At 51.3% G+C, this 12,414-nt stretch overlaps 1 protein-coding gene and 1 long non-coding RNA gene across 5 annotated transcripts in view; one reads left to right on the forward strand and one right to left on the reverse strand.

Annotated features, from left to right (window-relative positions):
• Positions 1–2,210: 2,210 nt before the first annotated feature.
• LOC116072072 lies at positions 2,211–6,834 on the reverse strand. Of its 2 annotated transcripts, XR_004111303.1 has the most exons (3): positions 4,517–4,602; positions 4,249–4,383; positions 2,211–4,140 (listed from the first exon to the last, which is right to left on the reverse strand). It is a non-coding gene; the product is annotated as an uncharacterized LOC116072072 (long non-coding RNA). The 2 variants fall into 2 exon arrangements; XR_004111302.1 differs by lacking the exons at positions 4,249–4,383; positions 4,517–4,602 and adding an exon at positions 6,111–6,834 and having other exon boundaries at positions 3,655–4,140.
• Anp32a (acidic nuclear phosphoprotein 32 family member A) overlaps positions 3,065–12,414 on the forward strand; it is a 39,541-nt gene continuing 30,191 nt past the window's right edge. The window contains exon 1 of one of the 3 annotated variants that reach the window (XM_031343296.1): positions 3,065–3,502. In XM_031343296.1, coding sequence (XP_031199156.1) covers positions 3,080–3,502 — 423 coding nt within the window. In that variant the 5' untranslated portion in view covers positions 3,065–3,079. Of the gene's footprint in view, positions 3,706–4,225; positions 4,404–12,414 lie in introns of those variants that run through there. The other 2 variants (XM_031343297.1, XM_031343298.1) reach the window with 2 other exon arrangements.

Raw genomic sequence — 12,414 nt, forward strand, 5'->3', positions numbered from 1 at the left:
GTGCCATCTTCACCAGCCCGATGTTGGTTTTTTAAGTGACCTGTAATAACTATTTTTGGCTAGTAGTTTTTCTCCATGACCAACTCATTAACAAGATAACTATTCAATCGTTAAGGCTTTTTTTTTTTTTTAAAGTCACCCAGGCTCAATGGGTAAAGGTGCCAAGTTTGATGACCTGATTTCAATCTCTGGGCCCCTACAAGAGTAGGAGGGCTGACTCCTAAAAGTTGTTCTTTGGTCTTCAGACAGGTGAAGTAGCACATATCTCCAGCCACACACAAAAATAAATATAAAATACACTTAAAAAAAATCCAATGTTTCATTAAGCAACAGAAAACTATGAGTAACTTTTTAGATTTTGGACTTCAACATTCCTTTGCTATTCAAATCAAACTGCAGACATCCTCACATTGTTACCATGGGTTTCAAAAGAATAATCTACATTTCTAAAAGCTATTTATATGTAAGGACAGAAGAGCACCCAGGCAAGCTGGAGCCTTTCCATGTCATTGTCTCTGGGATCCAGGCAGCCAAGCTCCAGTGTAAGCGGAAGAGGGTTATGGCTAGGTTCCAGTCTAGATGCTTCAAGCTGAAGAATAAAAAGTTAAACTGTGCATACATTAGCTTGATTAATAAAAACCAAAGGGCCACCATCTTCAGAGACTGAACAAAGGACCCCTCCAGTTAAAACAGCAGCAATGGTGTAGGTATTTCTAAAACAGGACTTCTCCCTATATCGGACATGGTTGAGATGGTTCAGCAGTTAAGAGCACTTGCTGCTCTTGCGGAGGACATGAGTACCTGTCCCAGCACCTATATGTCCATTCACGAGTTCCTGGAACTTCAGTTCCAGTGGGACCCAACATTCTCGTCTAGCTTCCTCGGGCAACTGCACTTATGTGTGTATGCTCTCTCTCTTGCGCGCACACGAGCACACACACACCAGATAAAAACAAAACCTTCAAGGCTAAGGACATCCATTGCTCTTATCTTTGAAAGCAAGCTGCTCATTAATTTGGGATGGTTCTTGGTAGCCCTTGAAGGTGCCCTTCTTACTTGAAGCCCACCCCTTTCTGTGGAGGTTCAAAACTTTATTTGCATCTCATTAATTCCCAGCAAGAATCAAATGGTGCTACAGGCTGCCTATTCCTCATCACCTAAAGCCTGTTGTAGGTTCAGTCTGTAATGAAGAACTGCACCTGTTCCAGGTCCATATAAAAATCCACCGCCCCCCCCGCGCCCCCCCGCGACAGGGTTTCTCAGTGTAGCCCTGGCTGTCCTGGAACTCTGAAGACCAGGTTGGCCTCGAACTCAGAAATCTGCCTGCCTCTGCCTCCCAAGTGCTGGGGTTAAAGGCGTGCGCCACCATTGCCTGGAAAGGTTGGGCTTTTCTTACTACTTTCCTGAAATACAGATCAATTGGGAGCAGTACCTACTACTAAAATACACAATAAAAACATAATTTAATAACCCCATAATAATTACATTCATATATATACATATACATGTATATGTGTGTGTATATATCCAAGTCTTATAGGGCAAATGGCTGAACTGTCTTCCTGTTTCCTAATAAAACCACCAAAGTCCTATTAAAACTTTCTTAGATAAACTACAAGAGGAACTTTCTTCCTTCAACATGTATTAGCAATTGGGCAATACTCAAAAGTGCTTTTATAGTTCAGCTTCTATACTGACTGACATTCAGTGAAAGCCATCTTTCAGTTTTGTGCCACTAAATGCAAAAGCTCTTCTCCAAAATTTGTAAAAGGAAGATGCTCCAAAAATAAGTTATATCTAATACTTTCAGTGACTAGGTCACTGTTTTTCTCTATTCCAATTAGTCTCTAGTACTCTGGTTTCTCTTCATATGAATCTTCCGCCTCTTCATAATTTTGTTTCTGTATATTCTCTGCTAAGGGAACGTGTGCGTGGGGTTGGGATCCCAAGTAATTTTCTTCTGTCCCTGTCACTTGAGCTACTGGCTTCCACTTAGCAAAGGTAGCAGAGAGGACACCGCCTTGCTTCAGTGGATTTTAAGAGTTATTCCTTAGAAAGGACTCTCTCACAGCACTGCTTATAGCAGGTTCTCAACTATGCTTCAGTGTTTAAAAGCAAACAATACAATTGAAATTTTCCAGTTACACAGCCTTTGTAAAAATTAACAAGAATCTAAGGATAAGAAATGTTAAATGAACAATGTAAAGAAATTACATATTTACCCAGATGATATGGGTTTATTTTATTCCAGCTACTTAGAATAAACATTTATCAGCTTTTGAATCCATTTACTGTTTGATCTAAAAGAACTAACTAAATAAAATGCTCAATTCTAATGTATCAAAAAAAGATAGAATTACTTTGGGAGTGTTTGTGGAAGAGTGTAGATGAAGACACATAGAAAAAGACACTATGACAAAGTTGTGTGGATGAAATTAAACATGTATCCCATAATTTGTCCACAGCCAGACGTCCACGTAGTACAAGAGGTCCTAGGGCTGCCCAGTATTAGAAGCTGGTAACCAGTGGGAACCAGGACTGTAAAGGTCTCTTAAAAAACGTAACGTGGTCGAACAAAAACAAAACCCAAAGCAACTGGAAGATCTAGAGGAAGTGCCCCAGTTAGCGACTCCTTGGCAACTCGGATCCTACCAAACGACTCTGGTGGACGATTAGAATGAAACGTGCAACGCTCTCTCTCTCAAAAAAAAAAAAGCTATAAAGCCCGACAATTATGTTCGGTTCTGAGAATCGGCAGTTCCCAGCACCTTCCTTTTTCCACTTTTTAATATTTTATACAGTCCTGCATCTGCGGCCTTTCCATTCATTAATTGCCCTACACAAGATCCCCCGGTGGCTCTCCGGGGATGGCTTCTTTTAAGGCAGGACATGAGAACGCCAAGCCTCTGAGGTCGAGATCCCGCCCTCGTTCCTCTGGAGGTGGGAGCGACATGCACTGAGACTTGATTATTTAATTGTGGGGATGGAAGTAGACCGGGTCTGAGGGGTTGTGCCAAGGTGGGCACCCCGGGGTGTGTGTGTGTGTATGTGTGGGATTTGCCCTTCGTGCGCCCCAAGAATGCGCGCCCTCCTTGGGGCCTGCCTTGCGCCCGCGCGCTCCAGGCCTCGTCCGCCCGCCCAGCACCCAAAGGATGCCCCCGCAGGGACCCCGCCCCACCCGTGTCCACGCACCTGCGGCCCCGCCCCCGGCCACGAACCTTCAGGTCCACGCACCTGCCCTGCCTTCCCTCCCGCCCCCCGCGCGCAACCACCAAGGTGCAGCCACGCTCCTCTTCGGCGGCCCGGGTATCTAAAGGGGTCCGTCTCCGGCACCACAGCCAAATGGCTGAGCCTCCCTGGCCCGCTGCGCAGGCCGCCCATTGGACCCTGCCCCCCGCCGCCACCACCATCATTGGCTGGCGTCCGAAGCCTCGCCACTCGATTGGCTCCTGGTGCCGCCGCTCTACGCAGGAGCTGCAGGTTCCGCCTCTACGGCGATCAGGTTAGTGTGCGCCGCGGGTGCTGGGGGCTCGAGAACCGAGCGGAGCTGGTTGAGCCTTCAAAGTCCTAAAACGCGCGGCCGTGGGTTCGGGGTTTATTGATTGAATTCCGCTGGCGCAGGATCTTCTGCAGAAAGAGAGAGCGCGAGAGATGGAGATGGACAAACGGATTTATTTAGAGCTGCGGAACAGGACGCCCTCTGATGTGAGCATTTGCCAAAAATATCTCTGTCGGTCCATTCTCCTACTTTGTGTTATGTGTGCGTGTGTGTTTTGGGGGGAAGGCACTTTTTTATGGAGTGGGGGCTCCGGGGAGGTGTAGGGTTTGGGGTCTGACTGCAAATGAATTGCAAGGTTGGATGGCGGGGGTGGGGGGGTTGCAGTGCCATCGGAGCATGTTTCGTCCGCCGTCGCTGCTGCCCTTGGTGTGTGTGACTGACTACCTGTGCGTGTGCTCCCGCGTGTGCGGGTATGGGTGCGAGGGTGTGCGTGCGAGTGTGCACCCAGCGGGGGGCCGGCGGGGCGCACGCGTTCGGATCGGAGGGAAGGCGGCGATCTCACCCTCGTCCGAGCTCTCGGCTCCCACGACTCGCATCTGGATGGAAAAGATGATCGAGGGGAGGAGAAGATGGGCTGCCTCCTGGATTAAACAACAAAAAGGGGGTGTTATATTTTAGAAGCGTAACCCCCTTTCCGCCCCCTCCCGCGCCTGCCCCCTCCCTTTGCCGTCTCTTTCGCTCGCTCGCACACAATAAGTTTTGGGCTTCGCGAGTCCGGTATAGTTTCTGATCAATGTAGCCCGAGGCCCCCGGGGAGAGCGCGTGGGGACCGGACTGCTGCGGAGTTGGGAGATGGCTCGAGTTTAAAGCGCGTCTTCGTTTCTCTGCGGGGATGAGGCGAGAGGTGGGGAGCCATATTTGTAACTTTGTCGTGTTCGTGAACGCGCCCTTTCTCTCCCTCCCTCCCTTTCTCTGCCTGCCTTCCTTCTCCTTTCTCTCTCACTCTTTCCACCCCACCTTTGGGCCAGATGCTGTCTTTTCTCCCGTCTTCCTCGCGGAAAGGGAGGGGGGGTACCTTAGAAATAGGGGGAGGGATTGTGGAGTGTGCAAATGCTCAGATAATCCTCGCGCCTCCCCAACCACGAGCGTCGCTAATGTAAGTTGCCCGGAGGCTGCGTCCCGTTCTGGCCCCCGGCTCCCTCCCCAGATGCCAGCCTTGGCACCCTGACGCCTCATTGGCAGCAGATACCCCACCTTCCCGGCCCCTGTTTCTCCTGGGGTGGGCTCCCCTGGCAGCCATTCGGCGCTTGGTTAATAAATGGGCATGAGAAACTTTATCAGAACCCGAGCTGCCCAGAGCTAGTGCCGCTGTGGGGACCGACCCAGTCCACATTCTTGCGGGCACGGCTGGCACGCAGCTCTGGGATGGGCAGTTCGTCTGGCCGTAGCCGTTATGGATTGGGCAGCGGCGGGAGTATGGCTGGAGGAAACTTACACCGGTGGGAACAGGGAGGCTGGGCGCGAGCCCACTGCAAGGGGAAGTGAGGGTGGGTGGGTGACTCGAAAGCTTCTATTTATTTTTGTCTCCCTCTCGCTTTCACACACTCGTGTTGTCTGCGAGTTGACCCATTCGAGAGACCCTAGGGTCTGGGGTGGAAACACTAGACAACTTCCCCTCTAGGCCCGGTCGTGGGCAGCAGGGGCTCGCGGGCGGGAAGATCTCGAGTCTAGCTAGCCTGAGGGTCTGGGGCTCGGGCGAGTTGGGGGGCTCGCGCAGCATGTTGTGCTGACCTGTCGCCCCTCCAGCCACTTGGCCCCTCGAATCCTGACAAAGGCAGGCCTCATTTCCTCTTTTCTCCTAATTCCTCCTACTAAACCTGAGTAAGACTTTTGAAAACAAGCTCCTTTCTGCCGTCCGCCCATCCTCGCGCAGCTGTGCACTGGAGACGTGCTACAGCCTTATGGCGCGCAGGGCGGAAGGAGGGGGCACCCCCTAGCACCCGGACTTGCTGCGGGGCTGCCGGGTACGGCCGGTGGCGTCCCGACCTAGCCAGGGTGCCCGATCCGGGGGTGAAGGGGACTGGGTGTGGTGCTGGGGGAGGGGGCAGAATGCGACTTCCCGCGTACTTTCCGGGAAGACCCCTGTACGTAGTTGGGGGGCTTCAGGGTCGCGGCGAGTCGGTGCGCAGCAGCGCCGGACCCGACGGAGCGGTCCACAGCCCTAGCTAACCCGGAGCGAAACGGAAAGCGGGTCGAACCGGCTCTTTAAACTTCCCCGAGTGTGTGCGCTGGGGGAGGGGCGGGCGCTCTGGGCTGGGCGCGATTTCTCACGCCTCGCCCCCTCGCCGTGAGTCCGCTGCCCACTCGCCGGCCTCCGGGCTTACGGCGGGGTGGGGCGCGCGGGTGGCGGGGGAGGGGGCACTTGCTGCGCATGGGGGAGGGGAGGGCAGAAAGCTCTCGAAAGAGGGACAAAAGGGGTGGGGGAGGAGGAACTGGCTTTTTGTTGTTGTTTTGCTGGGTTTTTGTTTTTTTGTTTTTTCAAATAAAACGTTTTTTGGAGAACATCGTTTCGGGGAACCTCCCTTCCCAGAGTCCCCCCCCACGCACCCACCTTCTGCAACCTCTCTCTCAAGTCGCATCTCGGGGACTGGTGGCCGCGACGCCGCCGTACTAGGACGAGCAGCCATGTTTCCCGGGGCGCCGGAGGCTCACCCCTCCCCCACGGCGGCCGCGGACCAAGCTCCGCGGGGACCGTGGCGCCCAGCGGTGGTGGCCCGAGCGCGCACAGGCACAGCCGAAGCACGGCGGCGCGGGCTTGGGCATCCGGTCTGGAGAGGGCGCGGCGGGCCGGGGACCCTCGACCTCCTACGATCTGCGAGCCCGTTTGCTCTCGCCATTTGCACTGCTAGGCCATTGGGAGACCTAGCCCCAGGGTGCCCTGGCCTTCTCGGGGTGCAGTGGCTGTAGTCCCCGGCTGTGTGGCGGTGGCTCGCCAGTCGGGCGCCGAGCTGCCATTTTGTCACCGTGGCTGTTGTCGCGCTTGGGGGTGGGGGTAAGAAGCTTGCGCCATCGCCCCGACGGCCGCCCTCTAACGAGGTGGCTGCTGGGGGAAGCTGGCCCTTGAGACACCCCCTACCCCATTTTCTCTTTCGGCCTTATAGGGGCTCCCACCCAGGGTCCAAGGATCCCGAAGCTGTCGTAGCCCCGAAAAGGTGACGGTCTACCTTATCGAGCGCCCCCCCCCCCCACCGCCCCAACTCCCTGCCCTCCCTGTTCGGTTTTCCGCCGTGGCTCCTGCTGCGCTCGGCACGTAGTAAAAGGTGGCCTTGAAGGCGAATGGATCGCGCTGGTGTTTGCGCCTTCAGCGGAAATGATAGGGTGGTGTATGGGGGGTGGGGGTGAAACTAGAGGGCGGGAGGGGCTCTGGCTCTTTAGCCTGGTGGCCCTCACTAATGCCGAGGGCGTCAGCCTTCTACCCCGGAGGGACGAGTTGTCCGGATGCGCTGGGGAAACGCCCTCCGGGGCTGGGCTCTCTAAAGAGGTTGGTGGAGTTCATGGTGGGTGTCGCAGCACCCTGCAGGCTTGGGGCACTCTCTCGCTCTTTATCCAATCCCCCACCCCGCGTTCTTTTTCCTCCTTTTTGTTTTGGCGGGGAAGGTAGGTAACTACACAGTAAACGCTACCCCAAACCGAAAGAGAAATAGGATTTTCCTTTTAAAAAAAAAAAAAGTAAACAGTCTTTTTGTGTTGCCTTCAGACTCCGGCAGTTTGTTGCCAATGCTGGCCCCGAAGTGGGCGTGTGGTAGGCACCTCGCAGGCTGTAGTCTGGTGTGTGCATGCCGAGACTTAAACTTCCATGGTAGTGTAGGGCAAAGGCTGCCATCGGAGCCAGCGTCTACTTTGACCTCTGGAATGCATTGCATTTTTTTTTTTTTTTTTTTTTTTTATCCTTCCAGGTTGACTTACTGCCTAATTGGGTTCAAGTGAGTGGCCCTCCGTTTGCTCCAATTTATGCAAGCCAAGCAGGGGTTAGGGGCAGAGAACTGAGTGTGGCCTTGGTGTGGGGTGATCAGTTGAATCTTGTGACTGGCAGCTGCCGAGGCTTGTTTTGGATCTGAAGGTTCCATGGTGAGGCTGGCTTCTGAAGCCACACAGACCTGGGCTTGAGTTCACCAGCTACAAGGAGGTAGGATCCTGCCAACCTGTGATCTGGGACAGATTACCTTAGTTTACCTCCAAAGTTTTGTACATGTGTCCTGTAAGACCGGGACAGTTCTGTTTTATCAATAAGTGACTGTTGGCTTGCGTTGGCCCTTAGCAGGTGCTTGGTATAGTTGCAGATACTGGGGAGTGGTGAGGAATAACATAGGGCCTCTTGGAGGTTTAAAATAACAACTCCCAACAATAATAGCAGATGCTCACATAGCTCCTTACTGTGTCTGGCATGTTGCTAAGTGGATTACAGACATCAGTTAATTTATCCTCACAAGGGCACTATGTTAAGTACTGTTGTTATTCTTACACTAAATGCAAGGAAGTTGAGTCAGAGCTCCAGATCACCGCTGGTCAGTGCAGAACTGGGATTCTAACTCCGTTACCCTCAGCCTCTGTACTGCCTCAAAGCACTATGGGTTACATTGTTGTAAAGCGCCCCTCGGAGGGCTTTTTCTCCCCCAGCCTTGGAGTGAGGCCACTTCAGCGAGGGGGTGGGTTTGGGTTTGTTGGTTTTTGAGGACACACAAACAAAGCATGGCTTCCCGTTGAAGCTTTAGGTAGCACAGACAAGCAGGGTGGGTAGGCACTTTTAGGGGGAGCCTTACTTACCCTGGTTTCCAGTGTTAAATACACAGTTGAGATGTATCTGGCCTCATAGCTTACACTTTTCAGGTAATGGGAAGACAAGCAAGAGCTATTCTTAGCAAGTGGTTATTTGGGGTCTTATATAACTCGTTTACTGATTTTTATTAGTCTTTTCTGTAGAAAGAAAAAAAAATCTCAGGATAGAATAGGCAGGACCTTAGTGTTGGGATGTAGCTAATAACAATGCTAGCAAAGTTGCCTAGAGCTGCTCACCTAACCCTGCCCGCATCCCTTAAAGACAGCAAACCTCTCGGTTCTGTGGATGGATCACTTAGGGCTCAAGAGACAACCTCCCAAGGCAGTCTGGACAGGAGAGAATGCAGGTTGTATAGTTCTGTAGTTGACCAAGGCCCAAACATGACCTATATTACCAGATCATCTGGGGAACCAGTAAAATACAAATTCCTGGGTTTCACCCCCTGGGTTTAGTACCAGGTCACCTGAACTGCAGCTAAGTGGTTCATTTTTATGCTGCTGAGTTGAAAACAATTTGTATGCGTAACCACTAACAGATTTGTGAGTCTGGAAGCGAACCTTTGAATCCTCCCTACAAATCACACTCATCACATTACCAAAGTTGTATTAATGGAAAAAAAATGAATTTGATCAATAAAAGGATAAGAGGGAGATGTGTATCCTTTTGTTATAAAAGCGCCTGTGCTGTGTTCTCAATTTTGCTTCTTGAAGTTTACTACCTGTAAAGTTAGAGTTCTCTTTGTTTGGCAGGGAGGGGAGGTCCCTGGGGTCCTGCACTTTGTTCTTTTAGGTTTGTGGCAAGTCCTACTTTTGATGGTGCACTGTGAATTTTCCACGACCTTCTGTATATGCCTTTAAACTACTTTGATCTCATAGAAATGGGGCCCAGTTCACCAGCCTCCATAAGAAGTTGCTCTCATTCCCGGCTCCCTATGGAGCAGCCCTCTCTGTCTCAGCGGTCGAGAGGAGGAACTTTAAGTCACTGAATTCCAGGCTTTGAGGCCTACTGAAGGCAAAGCTGCTGTGTACCCAGTGACTGACAATCAGGGTCAGGACATATCACCAAAAACCGCAGGTCACCCTTGCACCCCCCGTCTCAGGCCCGCATGCTCTTCCCCAATGCGTGTTTCCTGGGGAGACAACCCAAAGCAGAAATGGCTTTGGGTTCAAAACCTTTGTCTAATTGCAGCTTCTTAATGCTTGAGCTACTAAGCAGAAGTGAGTGGAACTTGAAGTTCCTGGCAGCAGTGTCAGACAGACCCTGTCCCCTCCCTGGGCTGGGGCCACATTAGCGGCCTTTCAAGGTGACTTACTTGGGACTTCTGCTGTTAGCCATCTTTCTTCCATGCAGCACAGTGGGAGAGGTGCCCGACTCAGTACTAACACCCCATACTGAAGAGCCAGGAGCTGTTTGCACCAGCTGTCTGCTCAGCCCTCTTCCTCCTATGTCGGAGCCCAGAGCTTGTTGCTGACTGGCTGTGGTGGGGGTCTGATGGAATGAACTTGGTCCAGCGTTCTGGCCTGAATTCTGACCCGGAAGAAGAGGAAGCTCATTGCTATGGTGTCTAGAAGGGCTTTTTTTTCCCCCTTGGAGACATCCCCCTTTTAGACTGTGTCTCTTGGAACCTACCCTCCACCCGTACCCAGCACCTGCCTCCCACAGACAGGTAGAAAAAAAAAAAAACAACATGAACCTGACTTGAGTCTTATATTACATTGGAATATAATTATACAACAAATCCTGAGTTAAAGAGGGGGCTCCTGACTGGAGTGGAGGTAGTTATTCAGAACATTTCATTTAATAGGATTGGCTGAAGCCAGATGAGCAAAGCAGCCATGGCCTTCATCTTGTCCAGTTCCAGGCACGGAAACAGCCTTCTTGTATGGAACCACTTGTCTGGGTGATTACAGGTGTCTTTGTTCTGTGCATCACGCCCTGTCCCTTGTGGCACTCCACAGCACCTTCTGGGGAGGTCCCCTCAAACTGATTTTGTTTTGCTCCATGGTGTGCAAACCAGGGGTGTTCCCCAACCCCTGACATGGCCAGTCTCCCTTTTTCTTTACCAAACTGGCTCCAGGCAGCAGGTCTAAAAAGATGACCCTACTCGACTAATTACTCACTCTGCCGTGGATTGCAGTCCCTGCCTTTCTCCCAAAGATACTTGCATTTTGAGAGTCTGTTTTAGTGAGATTATTGAGAATTATGAGAGACTTGGATGCTCTTCTTAGCTTGGTCCTTAACTTGAGTTGGACAAGTTGTTTCTCTCCTTGACATCTAAAATGGAGTGTGTGTGTGGGAGGGGGGGTTAGGGCTGGGGTTGTAACTCCATTACTAGTGTTCTCAGCTAGAGTATACAGAGCCCTAGGTTCTGTTTTCCGTACTGCGACGTAATGCTAGCACTTCCTGCAATCCCAGCACCTTGGGTGGAGGCAGGAGAAGTTGAAGGTCATTCTCAGCTCCATATCGAGTTCAAGGTTAGCCTATGCTACATGTGACCCTGTGAAATAACCTGAGGGTGCTGAATTCAAGCCCAGTGGTGTTCAGACTTTTTGAACCTACTAGTAACAGAATTCACACTGTTGCTCAGCACATACATGTATACATACTATTTTTAAAAACATGAACACTTTTGATTCTTTGAAAAAATATGATAGTTTAGACTCAAAACTTGATTTCACTATTACTGTTTGGAAAATAGTTAAAGGTTGGAGATTAAGGTTCCTTCCACTGTTTTGCCTTCTGGTGTGAGGCTGGAGCTTGCCTTCCCCAGCCTTGTGTATTCTCTGCAGCAACACAACAGGGCTTTTCCCAATTTCATGGCAGCTCACTGCTGGGTCCTCTGGTCTCCAGCTGCTCTCTGGTCTACCCCAGACAACCTCATGGTAAAAGTAGCCATTAGCTTAAGTGTGTATCTTCGATGGTACCTACAGTTATTGGCTACGCCTGTTCTTGCTACCGTGTCCCCTAGCCCTTCCTTCTGTGCACTATGAAGAGCACCCACACTTTTCTCTCACTGAGTCAGAACATTTTAGAGAAGGGTGCCTGGTGCGTGCCTGTCTCTCACTCCCAGCCCTGGCATGTTGCCTCACAGTGTGGACTGGGGTCTCCAAAGTGAGGCTGTCATAGCACCCATCAACAGTCTCAGGCACCAGAAATGTCCCTGCCCCTGTGCTCGAGTGTGCAAGCCGGCAGGTGCTTAAAAAGAGAAAGTGAGGCTCGGGAGATGGCTCAGTGGTAAAAACACTTGCCACAAGGCCTTGACCTGAGTTCAGATTCTCAAAACCCACATAAAAGCTGGAGGTGTGGAGGTGTGACATGAGCTTCTGTTACCCAGGGCTCCAGACAAGAGACCAGGCAAGCTCTGGAAGCTTGCCTGGTGCAACAGAAAATCAACAGGCCCTGTCTCAAACAAGGAGGAAATAAAGGGCCGGTACCTGTGGTTGTCCACAGAGAGAGGGAGAGGGAGAGAGGAAAAAATGGAGACTGAGACTGACTTACATTAAAGTAAGTGGTACTCGTTTCTGTAGAAGAGGTTAGAACCTGGAGATGTCTCCCAGTTACCAGCCACTCACTGTAGGTCCAGGAGCAGCTGCGGCACTGCAGAGCAGTCTAGCCCTTGGCCCTGTACTGCCTTTCTGCCATGGTTTCTATAGAGGTCAATGCAGATCTAACCGTCCTCTCCGGAAGCTCTTTTCTCACTGCACATCTGCTGCTTCAGGCATCCACTCAGATTGCCTCCTGGTCCTTCGCTCTCTCCCAGCCTGAGGCAGCTTCCACAGGAAAGGTCTGGTTTCCTAAGAAGTCCTTTCCCTTCCCTGCAGTCCCTCTCTCTCTCTCTGTGTGTGTGTGTGTGTCTGTGTTTCTGTGTGTGTCTTTGTGTGCAACTGCATGGATGCCATGCTCCTAGAGGTCAAAGGACAGTTTGGGGGAGTTGTTTCCTTTCACCATGTGAGTTTGGGGAATCAAACAGGCCATCAGAATTGGTAGCAGGCTCCTTCATTTACTCGTTGAGCCATCTCTCCCCAACAACTCCACTGGTTCTCTTTCTATATAGATTTTTCTTTTTTCTTTTTCTTTT

Source organism: Mastomys coucha, unplaced genomic scaffold (genome assembly GCF_008632895.1).
Source record: "Mastomys coucha isolate ucsf_1 unplaced genomic scaffold, UCSF_Mcou_1 pScaffold23, whole genome shotgun sequence".
NCBI lineage: Eukaryota > Metazoa > Chordata > Mammalia > Rodentia > Muridae > Mastomys > Mastomys coucha.